The sequence below is a fragment of the Trichosurus vulpecula genome, chromosome 1 (genome assembly GCF_011100635.1).
Source record: "Trichosurus vulpecula isolate mTriVul1 chromosome 1, mTriVul1.pri, whole genome shotgun sequence".
NCBI classification, from domain to species: Eukaryota; Metazoa; Chordata; class Mammalia; order Diprotodontia; family Phalangeridae; genus Trichosurus; species Trichosurus vulpecula.
Window position 1 is genome coordinate 56522970 of NC_050573.1, and position 20394 is coordinate 56543363.

General features: G+C 47.2%; 2 protein-coding genes across 3 annotated transcripts in view; one reads left to right on the top strand and one right to left on the bottom strand.

The window, feature by feature from the left end:
- Positions 1 to 386, bottom strand: part of COPE (COPI coat complex subunit epsilon) — a 22910-nt gene extending 22524 nt beyond the window's left edge. The window contains exon 1 of the mRNA XM_036758299.1: positions 224 to 386. Coding sequence (XP_036614194.1) covers positions 224 to 355 — 132 coding nt within the window. The 5' untranslated portion in view covers positions 356 to 386. The remainder of the gene's footprint in view (positions 1 to 223) is intronic.
- DDX49 (DEAD-box helicase 49) lies at positions 376 to 20012 on the top strand. Of its 2 annotated transcripts, none has more exons than XM_036758282.1 (13): positions 376 to 750; positions 1742 to 1865; positions 15675 to 15760; positions 15897 to 16018; positions 16671 to 16858; positions 17310 to 17450; positions 17684 to 17759; positions 17994 to 18070; positions 18458 to 18555; positions 18815 to 18889; positions 19052 to 19140; positions 19499 to 19570; positions 19683 to 20012. In XM_036758282.1, exons 1-13 carry the CDS (start codon positions 636 to 638, stop codon positions 19866 to 19868), a joined length of 1449 nt encoding a protein of 482 aa, XP_036614177.1. In that variant the 5' UTR covers positions 376 to 635; the 3' UTR covers positions 19869 to 20012. The 2 variants fall into 2 exon arrangements, with proteins under 2 accessions (XP_036614177.1, XP_036614182.1); XM_036758287.1 differs by lacking the exon at positions 376 to 750 and adding an exon at positions 1271 to 1625.
- The last annotated feature ends 382 nt before the right edge of the window (positions 20013 to 20394 follow it).

Consider the following 20394-nt stretch of genomic DNA (forward strand, 5'->3'; position numbering starts at 1 on the left):
CTTGGCCTCAGTTTGCCTAGTCGGTAAAATGGCACGCGAGAATTTGGACGTGATCCCTTCTAAAGGGCCCCGGCGGCTGGGCTACGAAACCCCTGCCCCGCCCCGGGACCGGCTCTGACCACGGCCTTGGCCTGGACCACGGGAGAGGCGCGGACAGTCGCCCAGCTCCGGCAGGCCCTGGACCTCCCGCCCTGCCCTCCATCCCGGTCCGCTCTGGACGCACCTTGACGCGCTGCGCCTCGTTGATGCACTGCTGGTAGCTGCCGATGTAGAAGGCGTTCTTCACGTCGAACAGCTCGTCCACCTCTCCGGGGCCGCCAGGGGCCGGCCCGGGACCAGGAGCCGGAGGAGCCATCTTGCTACCGACACGTCGACAGAGACGAGAAGGAAGTGACGCAAGCCGGCGCCCGCGCGGCCCTCTGGGAATCGTAGTTCTTACCTTGAACAGCGCTGGAAGGGAGGGGGCTGCGGGAGGACCAGGAAGGCGTGTTCCGGAGGTGACGTAGGAGCGCCCCGGAAATGCGGCAGGACCGGTGCGCGAGGAGCAAGTTTAGTTCTCTTTGGGAGCCCGCGGCGGCGTTGGCTGTGAGGGAAGAGGAGGAGGAGGAGGCTGTCGCAGCGGAGGCGGAGGAGCCATGGCCGAGTTCGCGAAGCTGGGGCTGGCGTCGTGGCTCGTGGAGCAGTGCAAACAGCTGGGCCTGAAACATCCCACGCCCGTGCAGCAGAACTGCGTCCCCGCCATTCTGGAGGGTGAGCGGCCTCGTCCCCCCCTCCCCACCTTGGTGATAGATGAGAAGGCTTGAGTTCCACGTTCCACTCTGAGCGAATGTGCCTCTCTGAGCAAGTCGCTTTACCTCTCTGCCTCAGTTTCCTCATGTGTAAAATGTCGATAATAGCGCTTACTCTCGGGGTTGTTGGAAGGTTAAAATGAGATTTTATATGTATATATGTATATACTATATACACAGAGAGAGAGAGAGAGAGAGAGAGTGAGTGTGTGTTCGTGTATGTAACTGATGCTTCGCAAACCTCAAAGGGCGATAGATAGAATGAATTGTCACCTATCATCATCCCCCTCCCTTCATCTTTCTCAGCCACTCATTCTTTCATCACCTCTCCTTCTACCTTCCTTTCATGCCCCAGTTTCTTGAGCCTCCAACTTGTCTCAGCCTTCATCCTCTCCCTCCCCCACCCCCCTGCATGGCATCCACCGCCCTCCATATAATAATACTCTCTGACATTTATATAGTGCTTTCCCTAGGCGATCTCATTTAAGCCTTCAGTTCTTCAGCCGCCCCCCCCCATCCCCTCAGTTTCCTTCCTCCTTCCCTGCTGTCTGGTTGGCTCCCATCTTCTTTGTCCTTCATCCTAGGTAGCCTGTGGATTCTTCCTCGTGCCTGGTCCTTTCCATCCTTCTGCCCCTCTAGAAAGGGTCTCTTTCCCACCATTGGATTTCCTCCCCTCCTCCCTTCTGGGCTTTAAATTTCTCCAGGCTCCTTCTACCTGAGGCAGCAGCTGGTCCAGCGAAAAGAGTCCTGGAGTGAGAATCAGGAGACCCACCTGGATTCTTCCCCGTTGGATGTTTGCCTGTGCTTTGGACTTACTGGGGTATCCCCCTCTGGAAGGTGGGGCGATAATGCTTGAACTACCTCACAGGGGCGAAATTAGAAAATGTATTTAAAGTCACTCGGTAAAGTGCATCATGTGCAAAAGGTTATGGTATTTGTTGTTGTCATCTTAGGTCGAGACTGCATGGGATGTGCAAAGACTGGCAGCGGCAAGACTGCTGCCTTTGTTCTTCCGATTCTGCAGAAGTTGTCCGAAGACCCCTATGGCATTTTCTGCCTCGTGCTAACGCCCACCAGGTATGGCCATGTTCACCTTTCTGGTGAGGTACCATCTACTGTAGATCGAAATCTATGACTTTTTTTCCATATGTCCACTGTGAGTACCGTAACAAAGGGTATCATGCATGATGGGGGAGAAAGCCTTAGAGAAACGGGATCCAGACCCAGATCTACCACTTTTTAGCTTTCTGATGTCAGGCAAGACTATAGTTGTTGTTTAGTCATCTCAAGTGTGTCTGACTCTTTGTAACCTCATTTCGGGTTTTCTTGGCAGATGTACTAGTTTGCCATTTCCTTCTCCAGCTCATTTTACAGGGGAGAAAACTGAAGGAAACAGAGTTAAGCGACTTGCCCAGGGTCACACATCCAGTAACCATCTGAGGCTGGATTTGAACTCAGATCCTCCAGACTCCATGCCCAGTACTCTGTTCATTGTACCACCTAGCTGCCCTATAGTAGAGCTATACAATGCAACAAACATATGTGCTGTTCTAGGACTGAAGGACGTGCAGCATTATATCATCCCTGCTCTAATGTCTTCCCCTCAGTTGATTACCTCCAATTTATCCAGTCTGTATTCTGTGTGTACATTGCTGTTGGCGTGTTGCTTCCCTCATTAGACTGAGCTCTCTGAATGCAGGGACTGTTTTTTGTTTTTCTTCGTATCTCTTCTGCTTAGAACAGCGCCTGGCACAGAATAGGCAATTAAAAAATGTTTATTGACTGGCTGGATTTCATAGTCTAGCAGAGGGGGGAAGACTACAATACACAGTATATAATGATTGAGCTGTATGAGTTGTGATGGGCATAAGGTTGTTAAGTTAGCTACAGAATGGGTATCAGGAACAACTTCCTGGAGGATGTAGCATTTGTGCTCAGGCATCACCTCTGAAACAAGGCCTTTCTCTTCCCTCCATTATTAGGACTCTTCCTCCTGAAGGAACTTAGTGTTATATTATGTATTAATTAGTTAATAAATATTTGTTAAATAAATGGAGCAGCTAGGCGGCACAGTGGATAGAGTGCCAAGGCTGGAGTCAGTAAGATACATCTTCTTGAGTTCAAATCCAGCCTCAGACACCTACTAGCTGTGTGACCCTGGGCAGGTCACTCAACCCTGCTTGCTTCAGTTTCCTCATTAAATTGAGCTGGAGAAGGAAATGGCAAATCACTCCAGTATCTTTGCCAAGTCACAGAGAGTGACTGAAAAACATCTAAACATTTATTAAATGCCTACTATGTGCCAAGCACTGTTCTAGGGATAAAAAAATTCCAGTGGTTAAAATCTCTATCTCAAAAAGAGCAGGAGAGACACAGAATATAAAAAAAAATAGATACAGAGTTATTCTTTGTAAATAGTTTGGCAGGAAGGGTACGGCCAGTTGTGGAGATTAGGAAAGACTTCATGTGGAAGGTGATACCTGAACCATCTTGAAGGAAGAGAGGGCTTCTGTGAAGGGGAGTCAGAGGGGGATTGCATTTCAGGCAGCTAGTGCAAAGGAGACAGAAGATTGAGTTTCATGTGTGAGCAACAGAGAGAAGAGCAGTGTGGCTGTACTGTGGAGCCACCCACCCCCAAAAGGTGCTCCTGTGGAGAGTCACACCTGATGAGGCTGGAAAGATTGTTTGGGACAAGATTCTGAAGGGCTTTAAAATAAAGAGTGGCTTTTAAAAAGAGAAGCATTGATTTTTATCCTAAAAGCAATAGGAAGCTACTGTAGTTGATCGAGAGGGGAAGGGATATGGTCAGATCTGCACTTAATGAGAGCTGCTTTGGCACCAGTGTGTAGCACAGTTTAAAATGAGGAGAGGCTTGAGGCAGGGAAGCCATTTAGAAGGCCTGTGCGGTAATCTAGGCATGGGGTGAGGAGGGCCTGAACTAAGGTGGTAGGTGTATGAATAGGGAGAAGAGGAACGTTGTGGAGGTAGAACAGCCAGATTTGGCAACGGACCGGATCTGTGAGGTCAGGGAGAATGAGGAGTCAGGAGGAGCACTGAGATTGTGAACCTAGGAGACAGGAAGGATGATGGTGCCTTTGACAGAAGATGGGAAGCATGAAGGTGGGGAGGGGATTTGCAGAGGGGAAATAGGAGTTCTGTTTTGGATATGTTGTATTTGAGATGTCTCCAGGGTGTCCAGTCTGAAATAGGCACTGGGTGATACAAAACTGAAGCATGGAGATGACAGTTGAACCCATGGGAGTTGAAGCCACCAGGAGGGAGGAAGGAAGGAAGGAAGGAAACAAACGAGCATTTGTTAAGTACCTACAGTGTGCCAAGCATTGTGCTAAATGCTTTATAGATATCTCCCTGGGAGGTAGGTGCTATTGTTATCCACATTTTACGATTGAGAAAACTGAAGCAAGCAGGGGACTTGACCAGGGACACACTGCTATTACACATATGAGGCTGATTTGAACTCACTCTTACTGATTCCAGGCCCAGCATCAACTAGGTGCTGAGAGTAGAGAATGGGCCCAAGCCAGATTCAAAGCCCACCTCTCATGTTCATTACATTCATGACCTTGGGCAAGTCACTTAACTCCGTGGGTTTCAGTTTCCTCCTCTGTAAATTGAGGGGGTCGGACTGGTTAGCTTCTGAGGTCCCTTTCAGCTTTAAATCTATCTTCCTGTGACAGAATCTTAGGGAACACCTACAGTTAGGGGTGTGATATGGATGAGGAGCCCCCTAAGGAGAAAGAGGAGTGGTTAGCAAGTATGAGGAAAACCAGAGGAGAATATCCCGGTGAAGAGGGAGGTCATGTTAGTGTAGCAGATAGTTTGAGAAGGATGAGGATTGTAAACAGATCATCAGATTTGGCCGTTAAGAGACCCGTTGGTAACTCTGGAGAACAGTTTCATTTGTGTGATGATATTTAATATATATTTACTTGTGCATTGATACCAGTCTGTCAGTAGATGAACATTTAATAAACCCTTTCTATATGTTCTAGGCATAAAGGTCAGAAAGACAAAAATTAAACATGCCCTGCCCTCAGGGAACTCACAGTCTGAGATGAGGAATGGAGAAACCATATGCCTCTCAATCAACAGATACAAAATAAAAACAAGGTCCAGTTTTTTTGGTTGCTGTTGGAGGAGGAGAGGCATGAACAGCTGCCAGGATCAGGAAAGGCCTCACGTGGGCGGGGGCACATGACCTGAGTTTTGAAGGGAATTCCAAGCGGGAAAAGCATGCATTCCAGACATGGGAGACTACCTGTGCACAGGCATAGAGAGAGAGAGAGAGAAAGAAAGAGAAAAGCTTTATATTCCAGGAATGGTGGGAAAGCCAGTTTGGCTGAACTGCAGAGTGTCTGAAGGGGAGTAATCTGTCTTCAGACTGGAAAGGTAGTTGGAGACCAAGGTTTGAAGGGCCTTCACTGCTAAAAGGGAGGAGTTTGTTTTGCTCCAGAGGTCCTAAGAAGCCTTTGGGATTGTGAGTCATGAGGTTCATGAGAATCCTGAGAATGATGTGGTCAGACTTGTGCATTAGGAAGAGATGTCAGCCAGGGCAGAGTCTGGAGGCCCCTAGGAAGAGGCGAGGAGAGCCTGAACTAGGGCACTGGCATGGGAGGCATTGTGGGGGTTAGTTGGACAGACTTGGTGGTTGATTAGGTCTGGATTAAATGGATCATGAGGAGTTAAGGACAATTCAGAGATTGCAAACCTGGTTGCCAGAAGGACTGTGGTGCTCTCGACAGAAACAGGAAAGTTCAGAAGGGGAAAATATTCTGTTTGAGACATGTAAAGTTTGAGGTACATGTGTGACATTCCCTTCAAAATATCCCATAGGCAATCAACAAGCATTTACTAAGCACTTATTATGCACCAGCCACCCTGCATAATAGAGATACAAAGTGAAAAAGCAAAAATGGTCCCTGTCCACAAAGAATTTATTTATTCTGTTTGGTAGCTTACTCTAATGGGGGAAGGTAATGTTGGAATTGAATCCCAGGCAGAGAAGTTTGAATTTTAGTGGGCAGTGGGAAACTACCGAATGCTTGTGAGCAACTGGACATAACCAGATTTATGGATAAGAAATATAGGGTGTCCCGAAAGACTTAGTGCAGCTCTAGTAGCTTACAGCCTCATTAAGACACTTGGAATGCCCTGCATATAAAGTGGCCAAAGATTGGATTAGATTAGAGCACTGAGTGCAGGCAGGAGGACCTAACAAGGCTTTAGTAGCCCAGGCCTGTGGTAATGAGGACCTTGTCTGAGGGATTCAGAGTGAGAATAACAGAAGGAACAGCTATGAATGGTGTTATGGAGGTGGAATCCATAGGACTTGGTAACTGCTTGGATATAAGAGGTGAGGAAGAGAGAAACTCTGTGACTTAAAATATGGGGGACTAGCTGCCCACCCATGGTAGCACCACACTTATAACAAGGTCAGAAGAACAAACAGGTATCACAGACTCACGGAGTTGGCAGAGCCCTCAGAGGGCATCTAGTCCAACCCATTCCTCAGCAGGAATCCCCACTGCAGCAGCTGAAAAGTCATTATCAGATCTCCATTTTAAGCCTTTCAGTGAGGGGAAAAACCATTCAGGACAGTTGGATAACTTGCCTTTTTAGCAAGGTTTTCCTTACATCCATTCTAATCTATCTCTTTGCAATTTCTACCCATTGTACCTCAGATTTAAAAGAGTAAGTCCAGTTCTTATTTTTATTTTTTATTTTATTTTTAAAATTATTATTATTTATTTAATATTTTTAATTTTCAGCATTGATTTCCACAAGATTTTGAATTACAAATTTTCTCCCCGTTTCTACCCTCCCCCCCATTCCAAGAAGGCATATATTCTGATTGCCCCGTTCCCCAGTCAGCCCTCCCTTCTGTCACTCCACTCCCCCCCATCCCCTTTTCCCTTACTCTCTTGTAGGGCAAGATAGATTTCTGTGCCCCATTGCCTGTATATCTTATTTCCCAGTTGCATGCAAAAACAACTTTTTTTTTAACATCTGCTTTTAAAACTTTTGAGTTCCATGTTCTCTCCCCTCTTCCCTCCCCACCCACCTTCCCTAAGAAGGCAAGCAATTCAACATAGGTCACGTGTATCATGATGTAAAACCCTTCCACAGTACTCACGTTGTGAAAGACTAACTGTATTTTGCTTCTTCCTATCCAGTCCCCCTTTATTCAGTTTTCTCCCTTGACCCTGTCCCTTTTTGAAAGTGTTTGCTTTTGATTACCTCCTCCCCCATCTGCCCTCATTTTTATCCCCTTCCTCCTCCTTTCCTGTGGAGTAAGATACCCAATTGAGTGTGTATGTTATTCCCTCCTCAAGTCAAATCTGATGAGAGCAAGATTCACTCATTCCCCCTAACTTGTCCCCTCTTCCCTTCCATTGAACTGCTTTTTTGTGCCACATTTATGTGAGATAATTTACCCCATTCTGTCTCTCCCTTTCTCCCTCCTTCAATATATTCCTCTCTCATCTCTTAATTTGATTTTTTTTTTTAGATATCATCCCTTCATATTCAGTTCACCCTGTGCCCGCTGTGTGTGTGCGTGCGCACGCGCATATTCCTTTCAGCTACCCTAATACTGAGGTCTCATGAATTACACACATCATCTTTCCATGTAGGAATGTAAACAAAACAGTTCAACTTTAGTAAGTCCCTTGTCTTTCTTGTTTACCGTTTCATGCTTCTCATGATTCTTGTGTTTGAAAGTCAAATTTTCTATTCAGCTCTGGCCTTTTCACTGAGAAAGCTTGAAAGTCCTCTATTTTATTTAAAGACCATATTTTGCCTTAGAGCATGATACTCAGTTTTGCTGAGTAGGTGATTCTTGGTTTTAATCCTAGCTCCATTGACCTCTGGAATATCATATTCCAAGCCCTTCGATCCCTTAATGTAGAAGCTGCTAGATCTTGGGTTATCCTGATTGTGTTTCCACAATACTCAGATGGTTTCTTTCTGGCTGCTTGCCGTATTTTCTCCTTGATCTGGGAGCTCTGGAATTTGGCAACAATATTCCTAGGAGTTTTCTTTTTTGGGATCTTTTTCAGGAGGCAATCAGTGGATTCTTTCAATTTCTATTTTACCCTCTGATCATGGCTTTCAGGTAGTCCAATAATTTTTAAATTATCTCTCCTGGATCTCTTTTCCAGGTCAGTGGTTTTTCCAGTGAGATATTTCACATTGTCTTCCATTTTTTCATTCCTTTGGTTCTGTTTTACAATATCTTGATTTCTCATAAAGTTACTAGCTTCCACTTGCTCCAATCTAATTTTTAAGGTGGTATTTTCTTCAGTGGTCTTTTAAACCTCCTTTTCCATTTGGCTAATTCTGCCTTTCAAAACATTCTTCTCCTCTTTGGCTTTTTGGAACTCTTTTGCCATTTGAGTTAGTCTATTTTTTAAGGTGGTGTTTTCTTCAGTATTTTTTTGGGTCTCCTTTAGCCAGTCATTGATTTGTTTTTCATGGTTTTTTTGCATCACTCTCATTTCTCTTCTCAATTTTTCCTCTACTTCTCTTACTTGCTTTTCCAAATCTTTTTTGAGCTCTTCCATGGCCTGAGACCAATTCATATTTTTCTTGGAGGCTTTGATGTAGGCTGTTTGACTTTGTTGACTTCTTCTGGCTGTATGTTTTGGTTTTCTTTGTCACCAAAGAAAGGTTGCAAAGTCTGAGTCTGAACCTCAGTCTGTTTTCACTGCCTGGCCATGTTCCCAGCCATACTTGACCCTTGAGCTTTTTCGTCAGGGTATGACTGCTTGTAGAGTAGAGAATACTTTGTTCCAAGCTTGAGGGGCTGCACTGCTATTTTCAGAGCTACTTCTACACAGCAAGCTCTGCCACACTAGCACTCCTCCTCCCCGAAGAGCCACCAACCCAGACCGCGACTTGGATCCAAGCAGGTCTGGGCCTGGGGCCAGAAGCAACTGCAGCTGTAGCTCTGGAAGCAGCCTCAGAGCTGCACCACCTCCTCTGCCCCTGGGGCGGTGGCTGAACCAAGAACTCCCTTCACTCTGTCCCAGCAGCTTTTCCCACTAACCTTTTCTGTTGTCTTTGGCATTTGTGGGTTGAGAAGTCTGGTAACTGCCACAGCTCACTAATTCAGGGCGCTACAGCCTATTCTGCCTGGCTCCCAGTCTGGTCTGTCCTGGCATGGCCCACACTGGGCTCTGCTCCGCTTGGCTCCCAGCTCCATGAGATAGACCCTTCCCAGCGACCATCCAGGCTGTCTTGGGTTGGAGCCCTGCTTCTCTCTGCTATTTCGTGGGTTCTGCAGTTCTAGAATTTGCTTAGAGCCATTTTCATAGGTGTTTGGAGGGACCTGGCGGGGACCTTAAGCAAGTCCCTGCTTTCCAGCTGCCATCTTGGCTCCACCCCCTCCAGTTCTTCTACATCAGTCAGTGAGCATTTATTAAGTGCCTACTATGTGCCAGGCACTGTGCTAAGCACTGGGGCTACAAAAAAGGCAAAAGACCCGCAAGAGTACACCCTTCAAATAAACATCGATCTTCTTTATTCTTCCCTTCTCCATCACACTTCCTCTAACTGGTGTTTGTGTGGCCTAGTGTCCAGTATGCTGACAGTCTTGATCACCCAAGTTTGAATGTGCTCCGGTTTGTCAGTGTCCTTACTGTGGTGATCAAAACAGGACACAGCGTCTTAGATGTAGTCTTACCCGGGTAGTGAGAAGAAGCCTGTCCCCCCCTCCTCCTGGATGCTCTTCCTCTCTTTATGCAGCTAAGATATCGTTAGCTTTTTGCATTGCTGTGTCACATTGTTGAATTATATCGAGCTCGTAGAACACTAAAACCACTAGATCTTTTACATGAAGAAGCCAGTCTAGCCACATCTCCCCATCTTCTTGTACAGCTGAACTTTGGAACCCACATGTAGGCCTTGGCAGTTATCTCTGTTACATTTCATTTCATTAGATTTGGCGGATTGTTCTAACCTATTGAGACTTGTTCACTCAGCAAACACGTAGTACTTGCTATACGCAAAGCACTGTGTTAGATGTTTGAGATACAATGATGAACACTATTTCAGGTCCTGCCCTTGGTAGCTTCTTTCTGCAGGGATAGGAGGTGGTGGTAGTATTGATGGAGAGAAAGAGACGGATGAAAAGCTGTCATGGAGAGAGAATTCGAAGGGCCTGCTCTGCGAGTGATTGGAAATAGGGTATGTGAGTGATAGGGAAGGGTCACTCAGGTCTCAGGCGTGAGTGACTGGATGGAGAGTGGGGTCAGTAGAAATAGGGAAGTTGCGGGGTGGGGCAGGGCTGGTTTTGGTGAGAGGCAGGGGCAGAAATGGAGAGGTGATTTTCATTTTGTACCTGTTGAACCTGAGATATAGGCAGGACCGTCCAGACAGAGCTGTACAACAGGTAGTTGAAGAAGTATTGTGGCATTCAAAGGAGAGATTAGGGCTGGATATATAGACTTGGAAGTCAGCCACATAGAGAGCTGAGGATAACTTAACTTATAGGGGAGAAGACAGGAGTAGAGACTTAACTGGTAGGAGGAGGATGAATAACAAAGAAAGGAGATTACTAGGCGTGGTCATGATAGCCCTAGAGAAGGTATGAATGCCAGAAGGAGGAGAGCGGTCAGCAGTGTCCAAAGGTACAGAAAGATCAAGGATGATGAGGGCTGAGAAAAGATCATTGGACATATCTATAAGGGGAAAGAAGGCAGCTCGAGTCAGGAAGACCTGAGTTCAAATCTGGCCTCCGACACTTCTTAGCTGTGTAACCCTGGGCAAGTCACTGAAGTCACTTAACCCTGTTTGCCTTAGTTTTCTCAACTGTAAAATGAACTGGAGAAGGAAATGGCAAAGCACTCCAGTAAGAAGACCCCTAATGGGGTCACAAAGAGTTAGACACAGCTGAAAGACAACTGAGCGACAAACTCAAGGGGAAAGATAGTGAGCTTGGTTTGGGTCATATTGAGCTGGGAGTGTATGGCAGGACAACTGGGTGGAGATGCAGGTCTGACATTTGAATCCACAAGGACTAAGAGATTACCAAAGGAGGGAGTTAAGAAGAGAAGAGGCCCAAGGGCTGATCCCTGGGGCAACTCACCTTAAAGAGTTAAGAAGATGAGGAGGGAGAGGAACCCTGTATCTGGGAAACCAGCCAAATAAAGAATATCCAGCAGAAGGGGGAGGCTAGTAGTGTTAAAGGCTCAGATAAGTCCTGTTGAATGAGGACTGAAAAAAGGCCCCATGTCTGGGGATGGGGAGCTTATCAGGAGAGTGTGAGGGGAAGGACCTGATAGCCAGGGGCTGAAGGAAGAGGGTCATGAAAAAGTGGAACCCTTGGGTGTAGACACCCTTATCTAAAAGTCTTCGGGCGAGGGGGATTGTGGAGGTTTAAAAGTGTTATTAGGCAGATGAGAAGGAGCCCGAGGAAAGGGAAAACTAGCTTCCTCTTTGTCAAATAGAAATAATGACGCTTATATTACCTTCCCCAGAAGTGTTCTTTTGAGATCAAATGAAATGATGTACATGAAAAGGCTTTGCAGTTGTGAGACGTTATATAAATGTAAGCTCCCACTACTATTTTTTTCCTTAAATTTGATTTTATTTTCAGCTCCCTCTCATCTCCCCTCCCCCATTGAGCACAGAAGGAAAACAAAACTCATTATAAACATATATAATCAAGTAAAACAAATTCCCCCATTGGCCATGTCTAAAAAAAATGCTTTAATCCGTACTCCAGTCCATCAGCTCTCTGAGTGGAAATGGGCAGCATGTTTTGTTACTACCCTCTGGAACAGTAGTTGGTCATTGTGGTTTTTTTCCTTATAATATTGTTATTATGTAGTCATCCCTTGACATTAAGGAGCACAGGACCCCCTCAAAAGTAAGTATTTTCAATAATTCTGATCATATTTAACACAGGAAAAAAGTGAAAAAACACACTGCACCCATAAAAAAGTTGTAGTTTCTATTCAGGAGAGATTATTATCCTGCACACTATGCAGAGTCTTCACAGCCACTAGTGTCATTGCTTCATGGATTTCCTTCTTCATCAAAAAGCAAGGACAGGCGTGGGAGAAAGTCATGTGATTTGAGTCTGGATGGTAAAGAGACAGGAGGCATTCCCAGAGTGCATAGATTATAGTTCTTTTAGCATACTGACACTTTTAACAAAATTTAGCTGTTTATAATAAATTTACATATGAACAGTTACGGTTGTAAGTGATAAAATAGATAAGTAACTATAAATGAATCAATAACAATTTATGCATTTATGGCCCAATAAAATTTTTAAGTTTTCTTTACATTCACATGTTGCCTGTGGTTTTCCACAGTGTGCTGCAAACCTCCAAAAATTCCCACTTAATGATCGAGGGACAACCTGAGAATGTCCAAACATGACTGGTTCTCTTGGCTCTGCTCACCTTATATCTCTTCATTTAAGTTTTCCTACATTTCTCTGAAACCGTTCCATTCCCTTCATCATTTCTTTACAGAATCACATTCATATACCATGGCTTGTTTATCCCCCATTTGGTGAGTACCCCTTTAGTGTCCAGTTCTTTGCTATCACTAGACAAGCTGCTATAAATATTTCTGAATATATGGATCATTTTCCTCTTTTTTTGATCTCTTGAGGGTACAGACCAAGTAACAGTATTGCTAAGTCAAAGGGTAAACATAATTTAATAGCTTTTGGGGCATAGCTGCTTTCCAGAATGGCAGTGCATTAATGTGACTGTTTTCCCGTAGCCCCTTCAGCATTTCTAATGCTCTTTTTTTGTCAACTTGCACATTCTCATGGGTGTGAAGTAGTACTTCAGATTTGTTTTAACATTTCTCTGTTAGTGATTTAGAGTGGTTTTTTCATATTGCTATGGACAGTTTGGATTTCTTCCTCTGCAAACCTATTCGTGTCCTTTGACTGTTTATCATTTGGGGAATGGCTTTTGTTGTTATAAATGCAATCTTTATCAGAGAAATCGGCTGCAAAGATTTTTTCCCCAATTTCCTTCTAGTTTTAGTTGCAATTGTTTTTGTTTGTGTAAAAACTTTTAAATTTAGTGTTGTCAAATTGTCCATTTTATCTCCTATGACCCTCTCTATCTCCTTTTTGGTCATGATCTCTTCCCCTATCCATAGAACTGACAGGTAGTTTCTTCCGTGCTCCTCTAATTTGTTTGCAATATTGACCTTCATACCTAAAGCATATACCTACCTTTTTTATTTCTTTGGTCCCCTGGTGTTACTGTTCGGAGCTGAGCTAGCCCACAGAAATCCAGCCTAGTAAGAAGACTTTGACTTGGACCCTCAGGGCCAGTGAATGGGAAGGTTGTCTAGTTAGCTCTGAAAAGTTTCCCAGCCTCTGGCTGAGTCACGGCCGCCTCTCCACGGAGGCTTGGCTTTTGGTGACTGAGCAGCACTTCATCATTTGAGCAGAAGTTCTCAGAGGCTGTCTACTCCAGACTGTGCCTGAACAATTCCTAACATGTAGGGAGTCAGCTTTTGCAGAAACGCACATCTTCCTGAGCTATCCCCTGCACTTCTGAATAACTCAGAGGAAGTGTTCCCTTCTCTTGAGCCCAAATCTGCCTTTGAAGCCTCTGTTCCTCGCTCCTGCTTTTGTACCCATCAGGCCAAACCAAACAAGGCTGAGGGTCTTCTACATGACAGCCTTTTGAGTATTTGAAGTCTGTGATCTTTGTATCTTCCTAAGTCTCCTCTTTTCTAGGATAAAAACCCCTAGTTCCTTAGCCAGCATGGCATAGTCTAGCATGGGGTTCTTATCATCCTCAGACTCTGGGATGTTCTTTAGCTTAGTTGTGTCTTTCCTAAAACGTGCTACCCAGAGCTGAGCGCAAGCACTCCAGATGGGTCCTGACCAGGGTACCCAGCTCTTAGCAGTTAAGTACCTCCCAGCAGCTCCTGACATTAGGCAGCCTAAGCAGCATTAGCTTTTTTTTAATCATGTGCATTTTTTATATAAATGTGATCTGCCGCTATTGCTGATCTGTATTGAGCTTGACATCCGCTAAGACCCCCAGGTCTTTTTCACATATATTGTGGTCTAGTCATGCTTCCCCTGTTCTGTACAGGCCTAGTTGCCTTTTTTTAAACCCACACTTTACTTTGACACACCTGTTAAGTTTTATCTTTTCAGCTCTAGCTAGTCTTTCCAGCCTGATAGAGCATGAGGTGCTTCCTCTGGGACCCCTCTGTGCTGAAGGTAATACAAGGCAAGAAAAAAAATGAAAATATAGATTCGCTGAGACACAAGGAAAATTTAGGTTGTTGATCTGAAGACAGAGAAGAATCTGCCTTACAAAGAAAGAATGTGGAAAGTGCTATGTGTTAGTGATAATTAGTAGTACTATTAGAAAAAGAAAATAGGAAAATTCTTTGCCCTTAGGGTGAATAATCATAAAAGCATATGTATGTATGTATACATATAAATACATACGCATACATGCATATACATACACATGCATACATACACACATATTATATATTCAACAGTGGAACCCTTGAAGAACCTGGTGAAGTCAATAGAAATAGTAAACAATCAGGTGTTCTGTATCATAGTATTAATTTTAGGTATACCTAGAAAGTAATTTTCTCCTGTAGAATAACAGAGAGACTCATTGTTGCCACTAACCACTTAGATGTTCTCGACCAAATCTGTGCTCCTCTCTATTGGTTTCTGCCTCTAGAATGAGAGGTTTAGAGTAGATAATCTTTAAGGTTTCTTGTAGCTTTGAGATTATTTGGTTCCACTCTCCTTGCAGAGCCAGGCTTACCTGGGGAAGCCTGGGATATACCACATCTTGTACTTTGGAGTCTTTAAGCAACGTTATTTCGAGCACCAAGGATCTAGGCTTGGCTCTCTGCTCCTTAACGTGTTCTCAGTTTCTAAAGGAATGGATGGCATCCTTCTCAGATCTGAGGAGAATATAGGGCAGGACTTGAAGGGACAGTGGACAAACTGCATAACAAAGAGTATCTTCGCGCAGAGCTTGACAGGCTGGAACATTGAGCTGAAGCTAATCAGATGAAATTTGATAGGGATGATAAGTGTGAAGTCCTCCACTTACATTAGAAAATCAACCTCACAGGTATAAAATAGGGAATAGCAGTTCATCTGAGAAAGTACTGGGGTCTGAGTGGACCGTAAACTGACCTGTGGGAGGTGCTGCGTCTTAGGAAGAGTGTTAATAAGCTGAGGCGTCTGTGTTGGGTGACCTGGATGGAGAAGACTCTAGTTCATCCTGGGAAGAAGCCGGGAATTTTTAGCATGGACAAGAGAAGACCTGCTAACTGACCTTAAGTAGTTGGCTGTCCCCTGAACCAAGAACTAGGCTTACTTTCCTTGGCTCCTGAGAGCACAGCTAAGAGCGCTAGGTGGAAGTCACACTTTGAGCAAAGGTTGGACAATCATTTGTGGAGCAAGTTATAGAGAGGATTCCTGTTCAAGTAGGACCCTCTGAGGCTCCTGCCATCTCTGCGACCCCGTGTTACTTAAGATAGTCTTGGGCATGTAATAGCATTCAAGAAAATGTTTGTGGGCTCGACACCCAATAAACATGAGAGGCGTGGTTGACATAGTGGACTTGGAATCAGGAAGATCTAGCTTCAGCCTCTTCCCTTCCTTGGCACTAGCTGTGTGGCCATGATGGGCAAGTCATTTAATTTACAGTTTTTTAGTGCCTACCAACTATGTGCCTGGCACTGTGCTAAATGCTAAGGATACTAATATGAAAAAGAAGTAGTCTTTGCCCTCAGTTTCCTCATCTGTAGTACCTGTTTCAGAGTATTTTCAGGATTAAATGAGATTCCAAAGCACTGTTTAGGTGTAATGTGATGGTGGGTTCTGTCTTACAGGGAACTGGCCTATCAAATTGCTGAGCAGTTCCGTGTCCTTGGGAAGCCATTGGGCCTGAAGGACTGTATCATCGTTGGGGGAATGGGTATGTGAGCCCTGGGCCCAGCTATTCCCTGAGTAACTCTCAGTTGTGATAACAGAGAGTACTGCCTTGGGGAAGGGTCTCTGTGGGTCCTGATAGTTACTTTCCTGCTTTCCCTTCCTTCTTCTGATGCCTACAGACATGGTGGCCCAGGCTTTGGAACTGTCCCGTAAGCCCCATGTGGTCATCGCGACGCCAGGCCGCCTGGCCGATCACCTCCGAAGCTCCAGCACCTTCAGCATCAAGAAGATCCGGTTTTTGGTGAGCCCAGACCTAACTAGCCCTCCCTGTTCCTATTCTGGGGTCTCTGGGAGTCTCCAGTCATGAGATAGGGGCTTCCCATCAGGCCTTTGAGAAGCTGTCCTCATTACCTCCAGGATGGGGAGCTTCATGTCATTGCACATTCCATTCAGCAGACACTGGTTGTGTGCTTGTTCTGTGCAGGCCCCTGGGGTTCCCTGTCAGCCTTTCTGCTGTGCCTCTGTGGCAGGCCCTCCCTCTTCTTCCTAGACTCAGGAGCTGGCTTTGGTGGCCTGCCTCCAAGAGAGTTGAGAGTCTAGGGATCCAGACTCCAAACGTGGCTTTTCTTCTTACATGCTGGGTCACTGGACCTTTCTGCCCCCGCACTTCCTACTCTGTCAGTGATGCTAGTGCTCTTCCAATACCACATAGGCCTATTCCCCTAACTTTTTTTTTTTTTGAGGGGAGAAGGCAGGTAAGGTCATACAGCTAGTAAGTGTTTCAAGTGTCTGAGGCTGGATTTGAACTCAGGTCCTCCTGACTCCAGGGCCAATGCTGTACTCACTGCGCCACCTAGCTGCCCCACATAGGCCCAATCCAAGGAAAGCCCTGTGCAAACCCTAAGGCCCCCTGGAAGCTTGAGCTTCCATAATCATGACCCATGTGTTGCCAGGTGATGGATGAGGCCGACCGACTGCTGGAACAAGGTTGCACCGACTTCACCAAAGACTTGGAAGTGATCTTTGACGCGGCACCCCCTCGGCGACAGACCCTCCTCTTCAGCGCCACCCTCACTGACACGTTAAAAGTTCTCCGGGGAATCGCTTCTAATAAGCCCTTCTTCTGGGAAGCCCAGGCTGAGTGAGTGGCCTGCTCCCCACTTCCTGTCTCCTGGCCTGATTCCCCCTCTCGCTTGCTCTGAAGGGCCACATACCAGATCTGGCCTAGTCTTTACTGTTTTTGTCTCATCTCCCTTCTCCTTCCTGGAAAGAAAAAAAGGGCGGGGGGGGGGGGGTAGAGTGGAAAGAATCCCAGACTGGGAGGGAGGACACTGGGTTCTGGGCTCCAGCCCTGGTGTGTCTTAGCCTCGCTACTGACACAGTGGTGATTCAGGCGGGAAAGGTGTCCACTCCTGGGTCAGGAGAATGTGGGTGAATGAGGGAGCTTGTGCCCCTTGGGGCCCTCATCCTGCCTGCTCTGGGTGCCTTCCTAGGGCAGCCTCTTTTCCAAGTGCCCTCCCTCTGTCCCATCAGTAGCAGAGCTGGCGGGAGCTAGGCCCCCAAGTCTCAGGCTTCCCCTTCACCACCCTCAGGGTCCGCACCGTGGAGCAGCTAGACCAACGCTACTTGCTGGTGCCTGAGAAGGTAAAGGATGCCTACCTTGTCCACCTGATCCAGACCTTCCATGATGAGCATGAAGACTGGTCCATCATCATCTTCACCAACACATGCAAGTAAGTTGGGGAGGTCAGATAGGCCACACCTGACCTCCCCATGGCTTCGTTTGCAGCCTGCCCCGATAAGGGGTCACTCGGCCCTTTGATGATGCGAAACTGGCAAGGAAGGAGCAGAGGTGGGGCTTTGGCTCTTCCCCCCCCCTCGGTGTATGGTCTCCCCTAATAGTTTGCCTTGTCACTGAGACCCCAGGGTGCCTTCAGAAGGCAGTTTTTTTTTTTTTCTTTTGAAGGACCTGCCAGGTATTGAACATGATGCTGAGGAAATTCAGCTTCCCTTCCGTGGCACTCCATTCCATGATGAAGCAGGCAAGTTGGTGGTGCTCCTGGGCCCAGACTTCTTTCTGGCCCATGGTGCCCTAGGGGGCGGTCCTCCCCATCAGGGCCTATGTGCCTGGGCCACAAAGATGCTCTCCCCAAACCCAGCCCTGTTTCCTCCTTTTCCAGCTGCACTCTTCATGGGGGGTGGGGGTGGGCATGGGGGTGGGGGCAGGGCCAGAGCCAGAGATGGGGCTCCATGAGGCATCCCTTTCTCCCGAACAGAAAGCTCGTTTTGCTGCTTTGGCCAAATTCAAGTCTAGCGTCTACCGGATCTTGATTGCAACAGATGTGGCATCTCGGTAGGAGGGAAAAAACCCCAGGCTGACTCTGTGCCTAGGGTCCCAGCCTCTCCCCAATGCACAGACACTCAGGGCCACCAAGAAGGGCTGGGTTGGGAGACCTCGTCTCGGGGCAGCAGGAAGGTTTAGGAAGAACTCCAGGTGGGGCCTTGTGACCTTGGCCAAGTGAGGGCCCCTTTCTGGGCCTCAATTTATTCATCCATCAAATGGAGATAATAATCCCTCCCTTACAAAACTGTGGAGTTATTGGGGCTTCCATCCATTGTGAGATGAGTGGTTGGATAGAAAGGTGCTTTGGAAAGGGAGTAAAGTGTCAGAAGAGAGTTATTTATTCTGGTGCTAACAAGGTTCTTGCCATGCTGTGGCCTTCCCTGTTCTCATTCCCAGAGGCTTGGATATTCCCACAGTGCAGGTCGTCATTAACCATAATACGCCAGGCCTCCCTAAGATCTACATCCACCGAGTAGGGCGGACTGCGCGGGCAGGTGAGCAAAGCAGGGTCTGAGGATGGAAACACCAGGGTTGGGTGCACAGGATTTCTTTTGAACCCCTCAGCCCCATGGTTCAAGCCTCTACTGTACAGAATGGCCTTGGGCCATGGTGAGCAGTGGACCCAACAAACTTGGGAGCCCTGCAGGTGCCAGAAGGGGATAGCAAAGCCCCTTGGATTCCTGGGCTGGGAAAGGCAGGGAGCAGAAGTGCCCACTTGTCCCCATTTGGTGACTCCTCTTGGCCTCCTCTCAGGGCGTCACGGCATCGCCATCACACTTGTGACTCAGTACGACATACACCTGCTACACGCCATCGAGGAAGAGATCAGTGAGTAAATGCCCTGTATCTGCTTGGGTCTGACTCCCCTGAGGGCACCTCTGAAGGGTCCAGCTTCCCTTTCCTGGTGCCCTGGATCTCCAGGGAAGAGCCAGGACTTGCTGGGTGAGTGCCCTCACTGCCCTGACCCTTCCCTTGCTCTGCCCCCTGCAGAGAAGAAGTTGGACGACTTCAGCATGGAGGAGGCCAAGGTCCTCAAAATCCTCACCCAGGTCAACGTAGTCCGAAGAGAATGTGAGATTGTGAGTGTGCCCAGCAGGCGAGGGGCAGGCGGGCCGTGAGGGAGTCTACGGTAGCCCTGCTCAGAGCAGGAAGCCATTGTGGAGCTGCCTCAAGCCCTCTGCTGGGGAGCAGGTTACCTGGGCTCCGCTTCCAGGTCTGTCCTTCACCAGCTGGGTGAGCCTGGGATAACGCCCATGCGGTCTCCATCTCCTCGTTTATAAAATGAGATTAGATGGAGACGATGCTTTCTGGTCCTTCCAGCTATGACTTTTGGTGCTTCTAATTTTGTCTCCCTCTACTTCAAGGATGGAGACCGTGCGGCGTCTCCTCGCCCCGTCCCTGCCTCTCTAATGTTTCCTTCCACTCTCTACACCTCAGAAACTGGAGGCCACGGACTTTGATGAGAAGAAAGAGATCAATAAGAGAAAGCAGCTGATCCTGGAAGGGAAGGTAGGTGCCCATGGGACCTGGGGCTTGGTGCTGGGTGGGGGCAGGACTTGAGCAGCATCTGCCAGCTGGGGCCCAGAAGCAGAGCAGACTGGCATGTGACCCGGCTCTACAGGACCCAGACCTGGAGGCCAAGAGGAAGGCAGAGCTGGCCAAGATCCGGCAGAAAAATAAGCAGTTTAAGGAGCGTGTGATGCAGACGCTGCAGAGGCGGGCGGCCTTGAAACTGAAGAGGAAACGGAGGAAGCAGAAGCAGCAGCAGCAGCAGCCGCCACCATTGACGGCCAAGGGGAAGAAGTGAGGGCCGAGTCTCAGACCTGGCCAGGACTGCCACCCCCTCCCTTTGCACAATGTTGGGAGGGGGCCAGAGCTGGAGGGTACCCAGCTCCAGCCACAGACATTCCCTTTGACCAACTTAAAATAAAAAGTATGGAGTTCTATTTTACGAATTCTACACACACACGTACATGCCCTCCCTGTCCCCTTGGCACTACCAGTGGTGGGGGCGCAGAGCAGGGAGAATGTCCATGCTAGGAGGTAGAATGCCTGGATTCTAGTCCAGTTTATCCCTGGCTGTCTGACCATAGACAAGTCTCTTCTCTGTGCCTTAGTCTCCTCCTTTGGAAAATGAGTGGGCCTGAGCCTGGGCTCACCAAAGACAGAAACAAAGGTTTAGCGTATACCACCCATACAGTGGATGCTATTAATCTGGGGAATGGCTGCACCAACTGCTGTCATCATAATGGCCCTGTGCTAAGCGCTTTCCACTTATCTCATTGGAGCCTCACAACAACCTTGAGAAATAGCTGTTGTATCCCCATTTCATA